Source organism: Scyliorhinus canicula, chromosome 6, assembly GCF_902713615.1.
Source record: "Scyliorhinus canicula chromosome 6, sScyCan1.1, whole genome shotgun sequence".
Lineage (NCBI taxonomy): Eukaryota > Metazoa > Chordata > Chondrichthyes > Carcharhiniformes > Scyliorhinidae > Scyliorhinus > Scyliorhinus canicula.
The window spans coordinates 5,649,093-5,672,186 of record NC_052151.1 but is presented as its reverse complement, the minus strand read 5'-3'; the positions used below and the strand labels follow the sequence as shown (position 1 = coordinate 5,672,186).

Sequence of the window (23,094 nt, the reverse complement as noted above, 5' to 3'; positions counted from 1 at the left end):
TTTCTCATCAAGACATCATTTATAAAGTAATAACATTCTGGTGTACACTGAGATTCCTCTTCCGTGTATGCTTTATGATACATACGTTTTATTTCTATATTTTTCTGTTGTAACTCCGCCAATTTTCCTGAACTAAAAATATCCACCTCATCCTCCACCTGTTCTTGTTCTTTTCCAACTATCTGATCAAAAATCGTTTCTGATAATTGCACTTCAACTTCACCTTTATCTTCACTCTCTGATTTCTCCTCTTGTCTTAACCTGTGACTTTGCGACCATGTTACTACACAATACGGAAAAATACCAGGATATTCGTCCTTCGACAATTCAGTTGTTTGATTTTCCACTGGCTCATCAACCACAGTAGGCATCACTCCCACCTGTGATCCAGCTATATCATTACCCAAGATAAACTGTATTTCTGGACAAAATAGTTTCTCTATTACTCCTACTACTACTTCACCACTCTTCACTGAACTTTGCAACCTTACCTTACATAATGGAACACTACTCTTCTCACACTGAATTACACATATTACCACCTTTTCTGGCAATATTCCTCCCAAACCACATAACTCCTCATCTCTTACCATCAAAGATTGACTAGCTCCCGTACCTTTTAAAATTCAGACTTCTTTACCTACTCCTCCCAGTACACATGAGTAAACTTTACGCATACAAGTAAATTCTTTAAAGAGATCTGGCACCTTCTTATCAATCACCTCTTGATGAAAATGAAATGAAATGAAAATCGCTTATTGTCACAAGTAGGCTTCAAATGAAGTTACTGTGAAAAGCCCCTAGTCGCCACATTCCGGCGCCTGTTTGGGGAGGCTGGTACGGGAATTGAACCGTGCTGCTGGCCTGCCTTGGTCTGCTTTAAAAAGCCAGCTCTTTAACCCAGTGCTAATCAGGCTGTACAATCTTTTGCACCTCCTTCGCTTCCCTTGGGCTTTCCTTTACCACTTTAACAAACCCCACTGGCTTATCCTGTTTTACCATATCAGGCTTCCCAGTGCTTTCTTCAACCCCCCAACACTGTGACTTTCCATGGCATAGTTTATTACAGTAGAAACATCTGAAACTTTTCATTTCTCTTCCACCCTCCTGGATTTATTTTTAAATCTGAGGTACACTCTCCATATTATCTCCCATCAGGCCCCCTTTACTTTTACGACTTGAGTATTCCTCTTTCCCCCAATTTCTATCCCTCAAAGCTGAAACTGATGTCGGAAACTATTTCTGCTACTAATCTCGCAGTTTTAACCCTCTGCTCTGTCCTTGAGTTGTCACTACATCAGGAATTGAATTTTTAAACTCCTCCAAAAGTATAATTTCTCGGAAAGCTCCATGCATTTGGTCTATTTTCAAAGCCCTTATCCAGCTATCAAAATTACTCCGTTTGATCCTTTCAAACTCCATGTATGCTTGACCAAATTTTTTCCTTAAATTTTTAAACCTTTGTCTGTAGGCTTCAGGCAATAGTTCATATGCACCTTCGATGGATTTTTTCACCTCCTCATACGTTCCAGATACCACCTCTAATAGTGATGCAAACATTTCACTCGTTCTACCTGCCAACTTTGTTTGAATCAATAATACCCACATGTCCTGTGGCCATTTCATTTGTTTAACCACCTTCTCAAATGAAATGAATCTTTACATCTGCCAATTTTAACTGACTTTCATGTTTCATGGCCATTTTCCAAAGTTCAAAGTCTCTTTATTGTTCTTTTTCCCTGATCTGCACCTCCCTTTCTCTTTATTTTTGTTCTGCTAGGGCTATTCTTTCTGTTTCCCTTTCTTCGTATTCAAGCTGTTTTAATTTTTTTTCATACTCAAGCTGCTTGGTCTCCAAACCCCCCTTCCAAGGCACCTGCCACTATCACATACCTACCTCTGATCCGCCACCACTTTCTCCATTTGGAACTTCACTCTTTTACTAACCAATACGGCTACCCCCTGTGCTGTGCCATCAAACCCTGCATGATGCATCTGACTAACCCAGCTCTTCCTAAGCCTCACCTGATCGTTCACCCTCAAATGAGTATCCTGCAGCATCGCAACATCAGCCTTCAAATTCTTCAGATGCACCAGTGCCCTCGACCTCCTCATCGGTCCTTCCAAATCCCTCACATTCCAAGTAACTAGCCTAACTGGGGGTCCGTTTCTCTCCCCCCCCCCCCCCCGTGGGCAGGGTTAGGTACGTTTTGGAACAGCCATTTGGGCGCGGACGTTTTGGCGCCGGACGTTTTGGCCATAATAACATTTCTTTATTTCTAAATTAGCCTCAGTTGAGTTGGCTGCTGGTGCGAGTCCGCTGTCACAAGTGTTTCATTCTATCACCATCTTTTTATATATTTTTTAACTAAACCAATTTGCACACCCATATGATGGCTGAGGAAGTATCAACGAAACGTGGTAAAGAAAAATTTGTTCATAACGGATTCCTTTACGTCTTTGACAAAACAAGCAAAGGTGACAGCAAAGTGAAATTTTGGCGTTGTGAGCAAAAAAACCGGTGCAAAGCACGGCTCCATACTAAAGCTGCAAACATGGTGAGGCAGCTGAACAGCCATTCGCATGATGCCTCTGCTGCACAAGTAGAGGTTGCACTCGTGAAAACTAAAATAAAAAAGAGAGCACAGGAAACCCTTGAGGCACCGACTGTAGTTGTTAATGAATGTTTGACAGACATATCCCAAGCTAGTCTACCAGCCATTCCTAATATATCTGCTTTGAGGAGAATGATAAGCAGAAAGCATAATTATGTATTGAACGCCCCCAACAATCCAAGTGATTTACAACAATTGATTGTGCCAGAATGCTACAGGATATATGTCCCTCAACCAGGAGTAGAAGAAAATGTTTTACTTTGTGATAACGGACCGGGTCATGACCGGATATTAATCTTCGGAAGACAGAGCTGGCTACAGCACTTATTGACATCTGATATGTGGTTTGCAGATGGCACATTCAGTATTGCTCCCAACCTCTTTTCTCAGATTTATGTAATTATGGTAAAAAAAACACGGAGGAGTTACTCCTACGGTTTATGCTCTTTTGCCCAACAAGCAACGCACAGCATATGCGAGAATGTTCGCATTATTGAAAGAAATCAAACCCAACTTGAAACCCAGTTCAATCGTCTGTGATTATGAACAAGCTGCGCACAGTGCTATGAAAGACATATTCCCTGATGTTCAAATAAAAGGATGTTTTTTTCATTTAGCTCAAAATATGCAAAAACATCTAGCTAGTATGGGGTTCCGTAGTTTGTATAACACTGATCCAGATTTCGCGTTAAAAGCTAAAATGATTATTGCCATTGCCTTTGTACCTTTGAACAAAATCGATGAATATCTGGATGCTTTAGCGACCCAACTGCCGCAAGAACTTCAAGATTTACTCAACTGGTTTGAAGATACATATGTTGGTCGTCTGAACAGACGAGGAAATGGTAGACGAACACCTTTATTTCGCCCTGAGATTGGGAACCTTTATCAGAGAACATTAAACGGGGAAGACCGCACAAACAATAATGCGGAGGCAGCCCACCGTCGATTGAAATACGAACTTGGCATGCATCATCCCACCATATGGAAACTAATTGATGGCCTGCGTAAAGTACAGAAAGGTAGAGGTGCATATTATGAAAGGTTACTAGCCGGCCATGAACTGCCACAAAAACTAAAAAAGTATAGAGATTCAGATAAAAGAATACATGAAACTGTTCTTAAATTTGAAAACATGGATGCTATCGAGTACTTGAGGAGCCTTGCTCATAATTACCAAATGAACTAAACTAAATGAACTAATTTAAGGTTTTTAACTAAATTAACTAATTTAAGGTTTTTAATTTACAATAAAGTTAGTTTAAAAACTTTTTAAAGCTCATCTTTTAATTTACAGTTTTAAGCTTGCTTTTAAGTCCTTCCTTCGAATGATACTGAATCTTGCAACAATTTACTTGCAACAATTTACTAGCCACAAAAACTAAAAAAATTTCTGTCGTCTGCGCTCAAACGGCCGCGCCAAATTGGCTGCACCCAATTGTCCCATGGCGCCCAAACGGCTGCGTCCAAACGGCCACGCCAAAACGGCTGCGCCCAATTGTCCCATACCGCCGTGGGCAATGGTGGTCAGATTCCACAGGTACTTGGATGAGGAGCGCATTCTACACTTGGCCAAGCAAATACGGAGCTGTAAGTGGGACAATAGTATCCTGCGGGTCTACCAAGACCCAAGTGTGGAGGCGGCCAGGCGAAGAGCAGGCTTCAACCAGATTAGGTCGATCCTTTTTTTAAAAAAAAAGGTGAAGTTCAGCCTGTTGTATCCGGCTCGTCTCTGGGTCACGTACGAAGAACAGCACTTTTATTTTGAGTTGCCTGAGGACGCGCTGGACTTCGTGAAAAGGAAAGAACTGGTGGTGGACTGAGAACTTTTGAACTTTGCTGCAACGTTCATGGGGTTTTTTGTTTTTCTGGGGCGAAATTCTCCGACCCCCAGCAGGGTCGGAGAATCGCCTGGGGCCGCCTAAAATCCCGCCCTCGCCGTGGCAGAGATTCTCCGCCACCCGGGAAGTGGCGGCGGCGGAATCTCGCCACTCTGATCGGAGAGGCCCCTGGGGTGATTCACCGGCCCGGATGGGCCGAAGTCCCACCGCTGGGAGGCCTCTCCTGCCGCCGAGGTTTGAACCACCTCTGGAACGGCGGGATCAGCGGCGCGAGCAGGGCCCCGGGTCCTGCGGGGGGCAATCGAACCCCGGGGGTGCCCCCACGGTGGCCGGGCCCGCGATCGGGGGCCCCCACTCAGACTCCGGGCCAGCGTCCTGGGTGCACTATTTTCTTCCGCTGAAGCGGAAGAGAACCCCACATCGCGCATGCGCCGGCCGGCGAAAGCCTATTGGCCAGCCCTGCTGCCGGGGGCGCCGGTTTTTTGCGCCAATCTTCTTGTGACAACCGCTCCAGCGCGGAGGCCCGACCCATGAGTCGCGCCGGGTAGGGGAGAATGCCGCCCCAGTTCTTTAAAAAAAAAGTTTCCCGTTTTTCATTTTGTGGAAGTTGTTTGTAATGCCTTCTGTATTGATTTGGGACCAGTGGCAGAGCTGAGTGAGTTAAGGTTTTCATTTGAACAGTTGGGGTATGGAGGTGTGCTTGTTCAGATTTTGGTGTTTTTCTGTCGGGCAATTGTGTGGGGATTGTTTGAAATTGGAGTATGTTTGTATGAGTGTTGGGGGGGGGGGGGGGGGAAGAGAGAACAATAGGTGGGAGACTATCCGGCGGCAGGGATGGCTAGCTGGGTGGGCGAGCTCACGGAAGCGCAGTGCGGGGTGTGCATATGTTCAGTTTATCAAAGGGGTTGGGTTACAGAGTGTTGTCACTTGGGGGGGGGGGCGGGGGGGGGGGGGGGATGTTCTGCTGATGAGGTAGGGAGTTGGGCTAAGGGACAGAGAGGAAGTTGGGGGCAGAGGCTGCCTGGGGGCGGGCCGGTGACGTGCAGCATGGGCTGGAGGCGGGCCCAAAAAAGGGCTGGTTGATTGCGAGGGGGGTGGGGGCAATGAGCCCCCCAACTAGGCTGATCACCTGGAATGTTCGAGGGTTAAATGGGCCGGTCAAGAGTGCACGTGTGTTCGCGCATCTTAGGGGACTGAAAGCAGACGTGGTAATGTTGCAGGAGATGCACCTTAGAGTAACTGACCAGATGAGATTGAGGAAAGGCTGGGTCAGTCAGGTCTTTCACTCGGGACTGGATTCAAAGACTAGAGGGGTCGCGATCCTGATCAATATGCAGGTGGTGTTTGAGGCGGGCAGAATAGTCTCGGATGTGGGAAGTCGGTACATTATGGTCAGTGGGAAACTGGAGGGGGTGCAGGTGGTATTAGTAAATGTGTATGTGCCAAATTGGGATGATGTGGAGTTTATAAAGAGGATGCTGTGGAAGATACCGGACCTGGACTCACACAGGTTGGTCATGGGAGGGGACTTCAACAGTTATTGACCCTGGCTTGGTCTGGTCAAGCTCGAAAACGGGCAGGGTGTCAGCAATGGCAAAGGAACTAAAAGGGTTCATGCAGCAGATGGCGGGGTGGATCCATAGAGATTTGGGCAACCGAGGATGAAGGAGTTCTTCTACTCACACGTGCATAAAGTGTACTCCCGGATGGATTTCTTTATTTTGAGCAGGGCCTTACTGAACAGGGGTGGTGGACACGGGGTACTCGGCGATCACAATCTCAGACCATGCTCCGCACTGGGTTGACCTGCAGGTTAGTAAAGACAGTAACCAGTGCCCGCACTGGAGGTTAGATGTGGGACTTTCGGCTGACAAAGGGGTGTGCGAATGGCTGAGAAAATGTATTCAGAAATACCTGCTGGTCAACGACACGGGGGAAATGTCAGCAGCGATGGTCTGGGAAGCACTGAAGGCGGTGGTCAGAGGGGAGCTGATCTTGATACGGGCCCATAGGGAGAAGGTGGACTGGGCAGAGACGGACTGACTGGTAAAGGAAATACTGCAGATCAATAGGAGGTATGCGGAGACCCCAGAGGCAAGGCTTTTAAGGGAACGGCAGAGTCTACAGGCGGAGTTCAGCTTGTTAACCACAGGAAGGCCGGTGGAGCAGCTGAGAAAGGCGAGGAGGGCGATCTATGAGTATGGAGAGAAGGCCAGCAGAATGCTTGCACAGCAGCTTTGAAAGAGGGAGGCAGCCAGGGAGATAGGGAAGGGAAAGTAAATGACGGAGATGGGAATCTGGTTGGAGATTCAGCAGGGATGAATAAGGCATATAGGGAATTCTACAGTAGGCCGTATAGGTCGGAACCCCCAACGGGGCCAGAGGGGGATGAGGCATTTCTTGGGGGGGGCTGAATTTCCCAAAGGTGGACGGGGAGCTGGTAGAAGGGCTGGGGGCGCTGATCAATTTGGAAGAGATAGTGGAGGGTATGAAGGCCATGCAGTCGGGTAAAGTCCCGGGCCAGACGGCTACTCAGTGGAGTTCTATAAAAAGTTCTCTGGGATATTGGGACCATTGTTGATGAGGATGTTCAATGAGGCAAGGGAGAGAGGGGTGCTGCCCCCGATGATGTCACAGGCCACGCTTTTGCTGATTCTGAAGCGGGACAAGAACCCGGAGCTGTGTGGGTCTTACAGGCCGATTTCCCTGTTGTATGTGGACGCCAAACTGCTGGCCAAAATTTTGTCCTCCACTTTTGAGGATTGTGTTCCAGACGTTATTGGGGAAGACCAGACGGGGTTTGTTAAGGGTAGGCAGTTGGTGGCCAATGTGAGAAGGTTGTTAAATGTGATCATGATGCCCCCAGAAGGTAGGGAGGTGAAGGTAGTGATCGCAATGGATGCAGAGAAGGCTTTTGATCGGGTAGAATGAGATTATCTGTGGGAGGTACTGGGACGGTTCGGATTCGGGCGGGGCTTTATTGACTGGGTCAGGTTGCTGTATCAGGCTCCTGGCATGCGTACGGACGAATAGGACAACATCGGACTATTTTAGACTGCACCGGGGGATGAGACAGGGATGCCCCCTCTCCCCACTGTTGCTTGCGCTAGCTATAGAGCCGTTGGCAATTGCTCCGAGAGCCTCAAGGGGCTGGAATGGGCTGGTCCGGGTTTTTGGGGGGGGGGGGGGGGGGGGGGAGCACAGAGTCTCGCTCTATGCAGAAGACCTGCTTCTGTATGTATCAGACCCAATAGAGGGGATGGAAGAAATCATGAGGATTTTAGGGGAATTTGGTCGGTTTTCGGGGTATAAGCTAAATATGGGGAAAAGTGAGATGTTTGCGGTCCAGGCGAGGAGGCAGAGAAGCGATTGGGCATTCAAGTGGCGGGGGAATGGGGCCGGCTGCATGAATTAAATCTGGCCCGGCTAGTAGCCCAAATGAAGGACGATTGTCAGAGATGGGGCGCGCCCCCGTTGTCATTAGCTGGGAGCGTGCAGACGGTGAAGATGACGGTCCTCCCGAGATTCCTGTTTGTATTTCAATGTCTCCCCATCTTTATTCCGTGGTCCTTTTTTAAACGGGTCAACAAAGTGATCTCTGGCTTTGTTTGGGCGGGCAAGACCCCGCGGGTAAGGAAGGTAATGCTTGAGCGGAGTCAGGGAGAGGGCGGGCTGGCGCTGCCAAACTTTAGTAACTATTACTGGGCGGCGAATATAGCCATGATCAGGAAGTGGGTGGTGGGGGAGGTGTCGGCATGGGAGTTAATGGAGGCGGCTTCATGCAAGGGCACCGGTTTGGGGGTGTTGGTAACAGCGCCTCTGCCATTCCCGCTGGCACGGTACTCCACCAGTCCCGTGGTGGTGGCGGCCCTGAGAGTATGGGGGCAATGGAGGAGACATGTGGGAGCAGAGGGAGCATCGGTCTGGTCCCCAATCTGTAATAATCGCCGGTTTGCCCCGGGAAGTATGGATGGGGGGTTCTGGATATAGCGGAGAGCAGGGATTGAGAGGATGGGGGATATGTTTATAGAGGGGAGCTTTCCGAGTATGAGGGCACTGGAGGAGAAGTTTGTGTTGGCGAGGAGAAACAAATTCAGGTATCTGCAGGTGTGGGACTTTCTGTGTAAACAGGTGTCAACCTTCCCGCTCCTACCACTAAGGGGGATTCAGGACAAGGTAGTTGCTAGAGGGTGGGTAGGAGAAGGGAGCGTCTCTGACATTTATAAGGACCATATGGGGTCAGAGGAGACGCAGACCGCGGAGTTGAAGCGCAAGTGGGAGGAGGAGCTGGGAGGAGAGATAGAGGATGGTCTATGGGCGGACGCAACATGTGCCAGGCTCAGCCTGGTGCAGCACGGTAGCACAAGTGGATAGCACTGTGGCTTCACAGCGCCAGGGCCCCAGGTTTGATTCCCCGCTGGGTCACTGACTGTGCGGAGTCTGCACGTTCTCCCCGTGTCTGCATGGGTTTCCTCCGGGTGCTCCGGTTTCCTCCCACAGTCCAAGGACGTGCAGGTTAGGTGGATTGGCCATGATAAATTGCCCTTTGTGACCAAAAGGGTTAGGAGAGGTTATTGTGTTGCGGAGATGGGGTGGAAGTGAGGGCTTGGGTGGGTCGGTGCAGACTCGATGGGCTGAATGGCCTCCTTCTGCACTGTGTGTTCTATGTTCTAATTTAAGGTCATTCACCGGGCCCACATGACAGTGGCCCGGATGAGCAGATTCTTTGGGGTGGAAGACAGGTGTGCAAAATGTGCGGGAGGACCAGCGAACCATGTCCACATGTTCTGGGCATGTCCAAAGCTTAGGGGATTCTGGCAGGGGTTTGCAGATGTCATGCCCACAGTGTTAAAAACAAGGGTGGTGCTGAGTCCAGAGTTGGTGATTTTCGGGGTGTCAGAAGACCCGGGAATCCAGGAGGAGAAAGAGGCAGACGTTCTGGCCTTTGCTTCCCTGGTAGCCCGGAGACGGATACTATTAGCTTGGAGGGACTCAAAGCCCCCGAAGTCGGAGACCCGGCTATCGGACATGGCTGGCTTTTTCTGTTTGGAGAAAATCAAATTTGCCTTGAGAGGGTCACTGTTAGGGTTCGCCCGGAGGTGGCAACCGTTCGTCGGCTTCTTCGCGGAAAATTAATCGTCAGCACAAGGGGGGGGGGGGGGGGGGGGGGGGTTAGTTTAACTTAGTGTAGGGGTTAATAAAGGTGGGACCTGTAAGGGAGTGATACGGCTTTTGCACTATGTTTATAGTTTTATGTACAGTGTTTATTTTGTTGTTATAATACCTAAAATATCTCAATAAAATGTTTCATTAAAAAAAAATGAATGGCAGAGCAGGCTCAAAGGGCCGAATAATAGCACTGTAGCACATGTGGCTAGCACTGTGGCTTCACAGCGCCAGGGTCCCAGGTTCGATTCCCTGCTGGGTCACTGTCTGTGCGAGTCTGCACGTTCTCCCCGTGTCTGCGTGGTTTCCTCTGGGTGCTCCGGTTTCCTCCCACAGTCCAAAGACATACAGGTCAAGTGGATTGGCCACGATAAATTGCCCTCGTGACCAAAAAGGTTAGGAGGGGTTATTGGGTTCCGGGGATAGGGTGGAAGTGAGGGCTCGGGTGGGTTGGTGCAGACTCAATGGGCTGAATGGCCTCCTTCTGCACTGTATGTTCTGAATGGCTTCTTCCTGCTTCTATTTTCCATGTTTCTTAATACTTTGATGTTATGAGGGTCTCTACCTCCAGGACCCTTTCAAGCAGTGAATTCCAGAGTCCCACCACCCTCTGGGTGAAGGAGCTTTTCCTCACATCCCCTCTAAAGCTCCTGTCCCTTACCGTAAATCTATGTGCCCTGGTCATTGATCCCTCCACCAAGGGGAAAAGTTTCTTCCTGTATTCTCTATCCATGCTTCTCATAATTTGTTACATCTTATTCATGTCCCCTTTTAGTCTGCTCTGCTCCAAAGGAAATAAGCCACTCTATCCAATATCTGTTCATAGCTGAAACTCTCCAGCTCAGGCAACATGCTGATATATGTCCTCTGCAACCCTTCCAGTGTTATCAAATCCCTCCTCTAATGTGGTTTCCAGAACGATCAAAAGCCTTGCTGAAGTCCAAGTAGACTTTCTCAAATTAATTTCCCTCATCTACATACGTGGTCACCTCTTCAAAAAATTCAATTAAGTTGGCCAGACATGACCTCCCTTTAACAAAACCATGCTGACTGTTCTTGATTAACTTTTGCCTTTCCAAATTAGGTTAATTTTGTGCCTCAGAATTGCTTCCAATAGTTTCCCACCACTGAGGTTAGACTGACTGGCCTGTAGTTTCCTGATTTATCCCTTCCTCCCTTCTTGAATAATGGTACAGCATTGACTGCCCTCCAGTCCTCCGGCACCTCTCCTGTTGCCAGAGAGGAATTAAAAATTATTGCCAGTACCCCTGCTATTCCCTCCCTTGCCTCACTGAACAGCCTGGGCTACATTTCATCCTGCCCTGGATATTTATCTACTTTTAACCCTGCCAGGTCACTCCGAACATCCTCTCTGTCTATTTTAATCTCTTTAATTTTATCACAATCCTTGATTTCTATACAGTCCCTCTCCCTGATTTCTATTCCCACGTTGCCCCTCTAATGAATGAACATTGACACAAAGTATTCATTTAGAACCCTACCTACCTAAACTAATGTGGTAGAAGGATGGGAATCAGAACAGTAAGCCAGCAAGTGTAGAGACTGGGGATGAGCATGGTACCAGGGCCAGGCTGGCTAAGAGGAAGGGCAAGCTGGGGGAGATCAAATTCAATGGGCCTGGCGGTCTGGAGTGTACCTGCAATGCACAGAGTATAACAGGTAAGACAAATGAACTTAGAGCCTTGATTCATGCATGGAACGTGGATGTGGTTGCTGTAACGGAGACTTGGTAAAAAAGGACAGGACTGGCAGCTAAATAGGATATAGGTGTTTTAGGCGAGACGGAGGAAGGTTAAAGAGGTGGGGGAGTTGCAATACTGGTTAGAGAACATATTACAGCTGTTGAGAGGGAGGACACCATGGACGAATCAAGTAACAAGGCATTGTGGGTAGAACTCAGAAACAGGAAGGGGGCAGTCACTATGATGGGGGTGTACTACAGGCCTCCCAACAACCCACGGGAAATTGAAGAATTGATATGTAATTACATTCTGGATAGCTGAAGAAATAATAGGGTTGTGTAGTGGGAGATTTTAATTTACATCATATTGACTGGAAATTCCTCAGGGTTAGGGGTCTGGATGGTGAAGAATTTGTTAAGTGTGTCCAAGGCGGTTTTTTGGAACAATATGTGGAGAGTCTGATTAGCGAGGTGGCTATACTGGACCTAGTACTCTGGAACGAGCCTGGCCAGGTCATCAAAGTTGCAGTGGGAGAAGATGTGACGAACAGTGAGCACAATTCCGTAAGCTTTCGGATACTCATGGAAAAGGACGAGTGTTGTCCTCAGGTTAATGGGCTAAATTGGGGGAAGGCTAACTACAACCAGATTAGGCAGGATTTGGAGGCTGTTGTTTGGGAAAGGTTGTTTGAGGGTAAATCCACATTTGGCATGTGGGCGTCTTTTAAGGAGCAGTTGATGGAAGTGCAGGACAGGCACGTGCCAATGAAAAGGGAAGACAGGAAAGGCAGGATTCAAGAACCATGGACGACCAGGGAAATTGTGAGTCTAGTCAAAAAGAAAAAGGATGCATACATGAGGTCAAGGCAACAAAAAAAACATGAAGCAGTTGAAGGATACAAGGAAAATAGAAAGAGCTCGCTCAAACAGGGAGTTAGGAGGGCAAAAAGAGGTCACAAAATGTCCTTGGCAGACAGGATTAAGGAGAATCCCAAGGCATTTTATGCGTACATTAGGAATAAGAGGGTAGCTAGAGAAAGAGCTGGTCCACTCCAGGACAAAGGAGGGAAATTATGCATAGAACCAAAGGAAATAGGTGTAATAGGTTAATGAGTACTTTGCATCGGTATTCACAAAGGAAAGGGACACGTTAATTGGTGGTGTCTCAGGGATGTGTAAACATTTTAGAACGGGTCGTTATTACGAAGGAGGAAGTGTTAGGTGTGTTCAAAAGCAAGAGATGCAATCGCCTCTAACAGAAATCTTTGTTTCCTCGTTGGCCACAGGTGAGATCCCAGAGGATTGGAGGATAGCCAATGTTGTCCCATTATTTAAAAAGGGTAGCAAGGAGCGGGTGGCACAGTGGTTAGCATTGCTGCCTATGGCGCTGAGGACCTGGGTTCGAATCCCGGCCCTGGGTTACTGTCTGTGAGGAGTTTGCACATTCTCCCCGTGTCTGCGTGGGTTTTGCCCCCACAACCCAAAGATGTGCAAATTAGGTGGATTGGCCACGTTAAATTGCCCCTTAATTGGAAAAAATAATTGGGTACTTTAAATTTAAAAAAAAAAAGAAGGGTAGCAAGGATAACCCGGGTAATTATAGGCCAGTGAGCTTGACGTCAGTGATGGTGAAATTGTTGGAAAAGATTCTCAGAGATAGGATCTGTGCACATTTGGAAGTGAATAGTCTTATCCGCGACAGACAGCATGGTTTAGTACGAGGGAGTTAATGTCTCAATAATTTAATTGAGTTTTTTGAGGAGGTGACAAAAATGATTGACGAGGGAAAGGCTGTGGATGTTGTCTACATGGACTTTAGTAAAGCATTTGATAAGGTCCCTCATGGCAGGCTGGTGCAAAAGATTAAATCACATGGGGTCAGAGGTGAACTAGCTGGATGGATCCAGAACTGGCTTGGCCATAAACGACAGAGGGTAGCAGTGGAAGGGTGTTTTTCCCGAATGGAGGTCTGTAACTAGTGGTGTTCCGCAGGGATTTGTACTGGGACCTCTGCTCTTTGTAATATATATATAAATGACTTGGAAGAAAACGTAGCGGGTCTGATTAGTAAGTTTGTGGATGATACTTGTCATAATATACACATCAGTATATGATGATGCAGAGACACACACTGACTGACACACTGCAAGACCAATCAACACACACAACACAGCAGCCAATCACCGGTTAGGGCACTGTCACTATAAAGCCAGAGGGCACTAGTTTTCCCGCTCATTCGGGATGCAGCCTCTGAGACAGACAGAGCCCGCATCAGTAGCACAAACATCTACCATGTGCTAGCAGTATAGGCTGGTCAGGTTAGGCATAGGTCTTCAGTCAATCTAACATAGTGTCGACCCACAGTGCAAGTATGTTTAACAGCTCATAGTTAAATAAAATAGAGTTGTACTTCTACAAGTGTTGGTAGCTTGTCTATGTTACTGCTAAGGTAAACGCAGTCTCCTCAGATCCAGAGTACCCAACACATCAGTACTCAGATTGATGGAGTTGTGGATAGTGATGAAGATTTTCAGAGAATACAACAGGTTATAGATAGGCTGCAAAATTGGGCGGAGTAATGGCAGACGGAATTTAACTTGTACAAATGCGAGATGATGCATTTTGGTAGATCCAATTCAGGTAGGAGCTATAAAATAAATCACAGAACCATCAGGAGCATAGACATACCGAGATCTGGGAGTGCAGGTCCACAGTTCCTTAAAAATGGCAGCACAGGAAATGGTGGTAAAGAGAGCATATGGCATGCTTGCTTTTATCGGACGGAGTATCGAGTATGAAAACACGCAAGTTATGTTGCAGTTATATAGAACGTTGGTTAGGCCACATTTGGATACTGTGTCCAATTCTGGTTACCAGATTACCAGAAGGACGTGGAGGCTTTGGAGAGAGTACAGAAAAGATTTACCAGATGTTGCTAGAGGGTGGGGGGAGCTATTCTGCTGACGAGGGAGGGAGTTGGGTCTGGGGTGGAGAGGAGGTCGGGGGTGGGGGCTGCCTGGAGGCGGGCAGTTGGGGTCGAGACGCATGGGCGGGCGGGCCCAGAAATGGGGATGGCTGATCGGCTGCGGGGTGGGGGCGCTGTGACCCCCAACCAGGCTGATCACCTGGAATGTTAGAGGGCTGAATGGACCTGTCAAGAGGGCCCATGTGTTCGCGCACCTGAGGGCTGTGAAGGCGGACATGGTGATGCTGCAAGATCATGCTGAAAGTGGCAGATCAAGTTAGGCTGAGGAAGGGTTGGGTCAGTCTGGACTTCCATTCGGGGCTGGATACTAAGATGAGAGGGCTGGCGATTTTAATTAATAAGAGGGTACAATTCTAGGAGGGTAGTATTGTTTCGGGCGGGGAGGCGCCGTTATGTCATGGTGAGCGATAAGCTGGAGGGGATTGGATTGGATTGGATTTGTTTATTGTCACGTGTACCGAGGTACAGTGAAAAGTATTTTTCTGCGAGCAGCTCAACAGATCATTCAGTACATTGGAAGAAAGGGAATTGAACAGAATTCAAGAAAGTACATGAGAATACATAATAGGGCTACACAATATATACAATGTAACTACATAAGCATTGGCATCGGATGAAGCAGACAGGGTGTAGTATTAATGAGGACAGTCCATAAAAGGGTCGTTTAGGAGTCTGGTGACAGTGGGGAAGAAGCTGTTTTTGAGTCTGTTCGTCCGTGTTCTCAGACTTCTGAATCTCCTGCCCGATGGAAGAAGTTGGAAAAGTGAGTAAGCCGGGTGGGAGGGATCCTTGATTATGCTGCCTGCTTTCCCCCGGCAGCGGGAGGTGTAGATGGAGTCCATGGATGGGAGGCAGGTTTGTGTGATGGACTGGGCGGTATTCACAACTCTCTGAAGTTCCTTGCGGTCCTGGGCCGAGCAGTTGCCATACCAGGCTGTGATGCAGCCCGAGAGGATGCTCTCTATAGTGCATCTGTAAAAGTTGGTAAGGGTGAAGGAGGAAGGTGGTATTGGTCAACGTCTATAAGCCTAACTGGGACGATGTTGATTTCATTAGGAGGGCACGGGAGAAGATACCGGATTTGGACTCACACGAGCTGGTGATGGGAGGGGATTTGAATACGGTTATTGACCCCGGCCTGGACCGGTCGTGCTCGAGAACGGGGAAGGTGCCAGCAATGGCCAAGGAGTTGATAGGGTTCATGGAGCAGATGGGAGGGGATCGAGCCATGGAGGTTTAGACAGCCGACGGCTAAGGAGTTTTCTTTCTACTCGCATGTACACAGAGTGTATTCCCAGATCGACTTTTTGATTTTGAGTAGGGATCTGCTGGCGTGGGTGGTGGACATGGGGTACTCGGCCATCACTATCTCAGACCATGCCCCACATTGGGTGGAACTGCAGGTCAGTGAGGAGAGCTTCCAGCGCCTGCAGTGGCGATTGGACGTGGGCCTGTTGGCGGATGAGGCGGTGTGTGAGAGAGTAAGAAAGTGTGTGCTGGACTATCTGCAGGTCAATGATACGAGAGAAGTCTCAGCAGTGGTGGTCTGGGAGGCGCTGAAGGCAGTGGTGAGAGGGGAGTTGATTTCAATCCGAGCACATAGAGACAGGACGGTAGGGCAGAGATGGACAGACTGATCAAGGAGATCCTACGGGTAGATAGGGGGTATGCCCCAGGGGTGGAACTGTTAAGGGAGCTTCGGAGGCTGCAGGCGGAGTTTGGGGTACTGTCCACGGACAAGGCAGTGGAGCAGCTTAGAAAAGCGAGGGGGACGCTATATAAATATGGGGAGAAGGCCAGCAGAATGCTGGCTCAGCAGTTGAGGAAGAGGGAGGCGGCCGTTGCTGGTTCAGGTTTTTAACGAGGGATAGAGGGGTGCTACCCCCGACAATGTCACTGGCCACCATCTCGTTAATATTGAAGCGGGAAAAAATCCGGAGCTGTGTGGGTCCTACAGGCCGATATTGTTGCTCAATGTGGACGTTAAGTTGCTGGCAAAAGTGTTGGCCTCAAGGATTGAAGATTGTGTGCCGGAGGTGATTATGAAATGAAATGAAAAATGAAATGAAAATCGCTTATTGTCACAAATAGGCTTCAATGCAGTTACTGTGAAAACCCCTTGTTGCCACATTCCGGCGCCTGTTCGGGGAGGCTGGTACGGGAATCGAACCGTGCTGCTGGCCTGCCTTGGACTGCTTTAAAAGCCAGCGATTTAGTCCAGTGTGCTAAACCAGCCCCATGAGGATCAAACTGGATTTGTCAAGGGTAGGGAGTTGGTGGCCAAAATTAGAAGGTTGCTTAACGCGATTATGATGCTCCCGGAGGGTAGGGAGGTAGAGGTAGTTGTGGCCATGGATGCAGAGAAGGCGTTTGACCGGTTAGAGTGGGACTATTTATGGGAGGCTTTGGTTTTGGTAGGGGCTTTATTGACTGGGTCAGGCTGCTGCACCAGGTTCCTGAAGCTAGTGTAAGGACAAACAAGATGACCGTGACTATTTTAGGCTGTACCGTGGGACAAGACAGGGATGTCCCCTCTCCCCGTTGCTGTTTACCGCTAGCCTTAGAACCGCTGGCAATTGTTCTGAGAGCTTTAAGGGCTGGAAAACGATGGTTCGAGGTGGGTGGAGCATAGGGTATCGCCTTATGTGGATGATTTACTCCTATATGTGGCGGATCCAGGGGCAGGGATGAGGGTGATTATGACGATTCTGGGGAATTTGGCCGGTTTTCGGGCTACAATGAATATGATGAAGAGTGAGATATATGTAGTCCAGGCAAGAGGCCAGGAGGGTCGGGTGGGGGAGCTACTGTTTATGTTAGTGAGGGACAACTTTAGGTATCTGGGGATACAAGTGGCATACGACTGGGGCCGGTTACACAAGTTGAACTTGTCCCGGCTGGTCGAGCAGATGAGGGGCGAGATGGGATGCGTTCCTGCTATCACTGGTGGGGAGGGTGCAGACAGTTAAGATGACCATATTACCGAGATTTTTATTTGTGTTCCAATGCCTCTCAATTTTCATACCGCAATATTTTTTTAAGAGGATCGACAAAATCATTTTGGGCTTTGTTTGGGCAGGTCAGTCCCCACGGGTGTAAAAGGTGATGCTCGCGAGGAATCGGGGGAAGCGGGGAGCTTGCCCTGCCAAATTTTAGTAATTATTACTGGGCGGCCAATATTGCAATGATAAGGAAGTGGGTGGTGGGGACGGGGGCGGCTTAGGAGTGGATGGAAGCGGCCTCATGCAGGGGATCCAGCTTAGCGGCGCTGATAACGGCACCATTGCTGTTCCCACTGGCGAGATATTCCACCAGTCCCGTGGTGGTGGCTGCCCTGAGGATCTGGGGTCAGTGGAGGAGATTCGTTGGTGCAGTGAGTGCATCGCTTTGGTCCCAGTATGCAACAACCATCGGTTCACTCCGGGGAGCCTAGATGGAGGATTTTGGGTATGGCAAAGGGCGGGGATTGAGAAGATGGGGAACCTGTTTCTGGAAGGGAGCTCTCCCAGCTTAAGGGAGATGGAGGAGAAGTTTGGGCTGACAGCAGGGAATGATTTCAGATATCTACAGGTGCGGGACTTCCTGTGCAGGCAGGTACCATCCTTCCCACTCCTGCCACGAAGAGGGATTCAAGATAGGATAGTGTCTAGGGCAGGGGTGGGCAAACTACGGCCCGCGGGCCGCATGCGGCCCGCCAAAGGTCTTTATGCGGCCCACCAAGATCAAGTCATTAAAAAAAATTTAAGGTTAATGGGGGGGGCTGTTGGGTTACTGGTATAGGGTGGATACGTTGACTTGAGTAGGATGATCATTGCTCGGCACAACATGTGTTTCATGTGAAGTTTCTACTTTAAAATATTAATTAATAAAAAATAATTGCTTTTTTTTTCTTTAAACTGAGTTACTTTGTTTTTCAAATAAATGTGTTTCATGTAAAGTTTCTACTTTAAAATATTAATTAATAAAAATTAATTGCTTTTTTTTCTTTAAAAACCTTTTATTTTGGCTATTTTAAATATTAATTATTTTACTTAATATACTATGCGGCCCTTTAAAATTGTGAATTTCTGAATGTGGCCCTTGCACGGAAAAGTTTGCCCACCCCTGGTCTAGGGGATGGGTGGGGGAGGAGAGCGATTCAGACATCTACAAAGAATTAATGGGAGCGGAGGAGACACATACAGAGGAGCTGAAGCATAAGTGGGAGGAGGAACTGGGGTGGGTGAGATGGAAGACGGCCTATGGGCGGAGGCGCTGAGCAGTGTCAACGCGACTGCTACATGTGCAAGGCTTAGCTTGATCCAGTTTAAGGTGGTGCACATGACAGCGACCCGGATGAGTAGATTTTTTGAGGTGGAAGACAAGTGTGTCAGATGTGCGGGTGAACCAGCGAACCATGTCCATATGTTCTGGGCATGCCCAAAACTTAGGGGATATTGGCAGGGGTTTGCGGATGTCATGTCCAGGGTATTGAAGACAAGGGTGGAAATGAGTCCAGGGGTAGCGATCTTTGGGGTGTTGGAGGACCCGGGTGTTTAGGGGGAGGGAGAGGCAGATGTTCTAGCCTTTTCCTCCTTGGTAGCCCGGCGATGGATACTACTGGCTTGGAGGGAGTCTAGGCCTTCGAAGTCAGAGGCCTGGTCAACCGACATGGCGAGTTTTCTCGGCCTGGAAAAGATCAAGTTCACCTTGAGAGGGTCAGTGTCAGGGTTCACCCGGAGGTGGCAACCATTCACTGACTACTTTGCGGAGAATTAATTGTCAGCATGGGGGGGGGTTAGGGTAGTATAGAGTAGGGGGTTAAATAGGCAGGCCTTGGAGGGACGGATGTTTTTTGATTACTGTTCTTTGTACTCTATTGTTTTTTGTACTGTGGTTGTTTGTTATGCCAAAAATACCTCATAAAAAATTGTTTGTTAAAAAAAAAGAAAAGGTTTACCAGGATATTGCCTGGTATGGAGGGTATGAGCGATGAGGAGAGATTGAAGAAACTGGGATTGTTCTCCCGAGAGAGACGAAGGCTGAGGGGGGACCTAATAGAAGTTTATAAAATGATTAGGGTTATAGATAGGGTGAACAGTTGGAGGCTTCTTCCCAGGGTGGAAATGACAATTACAAGGAGGCAAAAGTTCAGGGTGAGGGGGGAAATGTTCAGTGGTGATGTGTGGGGGAAGGTTTTTACACAGAGGGTGATGGTGGGCTGGAATGCACTGCCAAGTGAGGCGGTTGAGGCAGATACATTAGCGACCTTGAAGACTTAACTGGATAGGCCCACGAACAGACGGGGTATAGAAGGATACTGGCGGTTGGTCTAGATAGGACACGTGATTGGCACAGGCTTGGAGGGCGAAAGGGCCTGTTCCTGTGCTGTCCTGTTCTTTGTTATTTGTACATCCTAACGGGTCCACATGCAAATTGCCATTGTGGTCCTTAATGGGCCCTACTCCCTTGTTATCCTTACATACATTATCGGAATTTTACAGTTTTATGCATAATTAACATAAGTTGATTATTGTGGGTGGGATTCTCTGCTGGCAGACACCGAAATCGGGAAACTCAAATGGGCAGAGAATCTGTCTTGACGCCAATATCGTGGCTGATGCCGGGTTCACGCCAAATTGCACTTTGCAATGTATCGACAGCTGCGTCAGTGCGCTCTGCTCCGCATGTACAGTTTTAGCAGGTCTGACCCTGTATTCTCCGGGACCTCCGTGATGGTCTACCTCCAACAGGAGAAACTCCTGATAGTGAGGTCCACTTGTGCTTTTAAAAATCAGGAAATAGGCGTTGTCACTAATGAGAGGGACAGAGGAGGTAGGACATGTAGAGACACGATTGTGGGCTGAGGTCCTGGGGGTGGGGGGTGGGGGATGGACCCCCCCCCCATGGGACCGTGGTGTCCAGGCAGGAACCGCCATTGCTGAAGCCTGTAAAGCAGCCATATTGTTGTGCGCCACACTGGCCAACCACCTTGGGCCATAGTTCTGCAGAGTGACACTGGCCATATGGTGCCCCACCGCCACCAACCACCCTCACACCCCACCCTCCCCATTACCACCCCATCCCCAGCCAGCCGGCAACCGTGGAACATACCGGTGGCATGCAGCACCGGCTGACAGTACCCCTGGCAGCAGGGGTGGACGCTAGGCCAGAAGCCCCCATGGTATCAGGAGCCGACTGGTCCGGGGGTGCAGAGATAAAGGAGGGCGGGGTAGGGGGATACACAGGAACAGGGTCTGCAATGCCAACTGGGGGCACGGGGTACAGGGGGTGATCGACGGATTGCATGTCACCCTACGAGCATCTGCAGATGACAGGCCAGTCTTCACAAACCGAAAAGGGTTTCACTCAATCAACGTTCAGCTGGTGTATGACCATGAGATGCCCGTCATGCACATCTGCGCCCGTTACCCGGGCAGTGGGGAGTGCAGTCTATATATGAGCTGCAGCTTGCCAGCCTCCTGAGTGCTTATCCCCAATCTGGCACTATTTCTCATTGGAATTGATCTGTTCCATGGGGGGTCATCCCCCACTCCCAGTTAGGACCACAGCCCACAATCGCGTCTCTGTATGTCCTACCTCCTCTGTCTCCTTCATTAGCAGATTTTTAAAAGCACAAGTGGACCTCACTATCAGGAGTTTCTCCTGTTGGAGGTAGACCATCACGGAGGTCCCGGAGAATACAGGGTCAGGCCTGCTAAAACTGTACGTGCGGAGCAGAGCGCACTGACGCAGCTGTCGAGACACCGCCTGAATTAGCCCCTTAACGGTGGGTGAATTGGTCCAGGTGTGCCGCCAGTTTTGCCGTCGTAGGAGACTGTTAAATAAGATAAGAGCCCATGGTGTCAGGGTATGATCCTGGCATGGATAGAGGATTGGCTGACTGGCAGAAGGCAGAGAGTGGGGATAAAGGGGTCTTTTTCAGGATGGCAGCCGGTGACTAGTGGTGTGCCTCAGGGGTCTGTGCTGGGACCACAACTTTTCACAATTTACATTAATGATCTGGAGGAAGGAACTGAAGGCACTGTTGCTAAGTTTGCAGATGATACAAAGATCTGTAGAGGGGCAGATAGTATTGAGGAAGCAGGGGGGCTGCAGAAGGATTTGGACAGGTAGGAGAGTGGGCAAAGAAGTGGCAGATGGAATATAATGTGGATAAGTGTGAGGTTATGCACTTTGGAAGGAGGAATTTGGGCATAGACTATTTTCTAAATGGGAAATGCTTAGGAAATCAGAAGCACAAAGGGACTTGGGAGTCCTTGTTCACGATTCTCTTAATGTGCAGGTTCAGTCGGAAGTTAGGAAGACAAATGGAATGTTCCTAATTCTGCTCCTATGACTTATGATCTTATGGTCTGAGTCACCTCTTTATTTCAGCCTCCAGTGCGATGATTCGGTCGCTGTGGTCTGGCGAGTCTTTCTAACGTTCCTTTATCGTGTTGCCCTGGGCCTTCAGTCTCTTTCCCATTCTGCCAAGGGCCACATACATGGCGGCCAGTCCCTTCTGTCACTGCCCCCTTGACCGCCTCTTTGATTTCTGTCCCTATCCCCTCCTTCCCTCGTGAGGACCGTCTTCCATCCATCCGGGGGTGGGGTGGGGGGCTTGTTTTATGGGTTGCTGGACACCATCTCTTGACCTTTACTGCCGTTTTTGGGTTTCTCTGTGATCTCTGGAGCTGTGCTTCCTGGCATCTCTGTTGATTGTTGAGGGTGAGGATATGATTTAGTCCAGTTTTTGTGGGCTTATTTTGGCTAAAAGTGCTTATTTTCTTGCCCTTCGGAGGAGAGCGACCTGATAAGACCATAGGTCACAGGAGCAGAATTAGGCCACTCGGCCCATCGAGTGCTCTGCCATTCAATCATGGCTGATATTTTCTCATCCCCATTCTCCTGCCTTCTCCCCATAACCCCTGATCTCCATATTAATCACGAATCTATCTATCTCTGTCTTAAAGATACTCAGTGATTTGGCCTCCACAGCCTTCTGCAGCAAAGAGTTCCATAGAACTGATATGCGACTGCTAGCACACCCTCGTCACCAGAAGTTAGGATTTTCCTTTATTTTACCTGGCAGTATCCTTTCATGTCCACTTTTTAAAAAAAAATCCAATTAAGGGGCAATTTAGCGTGGCCAATTCATCTACCTTGCACATCTTTTGAGTTGTGAGGGTGAGGCCCATGCAGACACAGGGAGAATATGCAAATTCGGCACAGACAGTGACCCGGGACCGGGATGGATCAGGGGTTATGGGGTTGGCGCTGTAATCCTTGACTGCTCCAATGAGTTACTGAGACCTGATTTATAAGTAAAACATTAACAAAGTATGAATAAAAAGGAGAAAAGATGAACATATAAGGAAATAACATATAAGGAAATAATTCCCATAACAGCCTCCCCGAACAGGCGCCGGAATGTGGCGACTAGGGGCTTTTCACAGTAACTTCATTGAAGCCTACTCGTGACAATAAGCGATTTTCATTTTCATTTCATTTTAAATAACAGGATAACCGTCTACCAGACTACCTAATCCCAAGATCCCACCCACCTTCTGCCCAGCACACTGAAAACAAACACCAGGTAAGGGTCAGCGAGAAATACAATAAAACAGGGATTAAAGGGGTAGGTCTGAGATTAGTCTTCACTCTCTGGTTGCAGTCTCTCATTGTTTACTCGAGAGGTTCAGGTTGGTGCAATTCTGCCCTTCGGCCACCAGATGGTGTTTCACCTAAGAATTCCAGGTCAGTGCAGTTCTTGTTGCCGGCCACCAGATGGTGCTGTCCACA

At 48.6% G+C, this 23,094-nt stretch overlaps 1 protein-coding gene across 3 annotated transcripts in view; it reads left to right on the top strand.

The window, feature by feature from the left end:
* Nucleotides 1-23,094, top strand: part of enah (ENAH actin regulator) — a 482,877-nt gene that overhangs the window by 226,478 nt on the left and 233,305 nt on the right. For 2 of the 3 annotated variants that reach the window (XM_038798926.1, XM_038798924.1), the window contains one exon: nt 22,814-22,888. The exons of the other annotated variant lie outside the window; for it this stretch is intronic. In XM_038798926.1, coding sequence (XP_038654854.1) covers nt 22,814-22,888 — 75 coding nt within the window. The remainder of the gene's footprint in view (nt 1-22,813; nt 22,889-23,094) is intronic. 3 annotated transcript variants of the gene reach the window in all.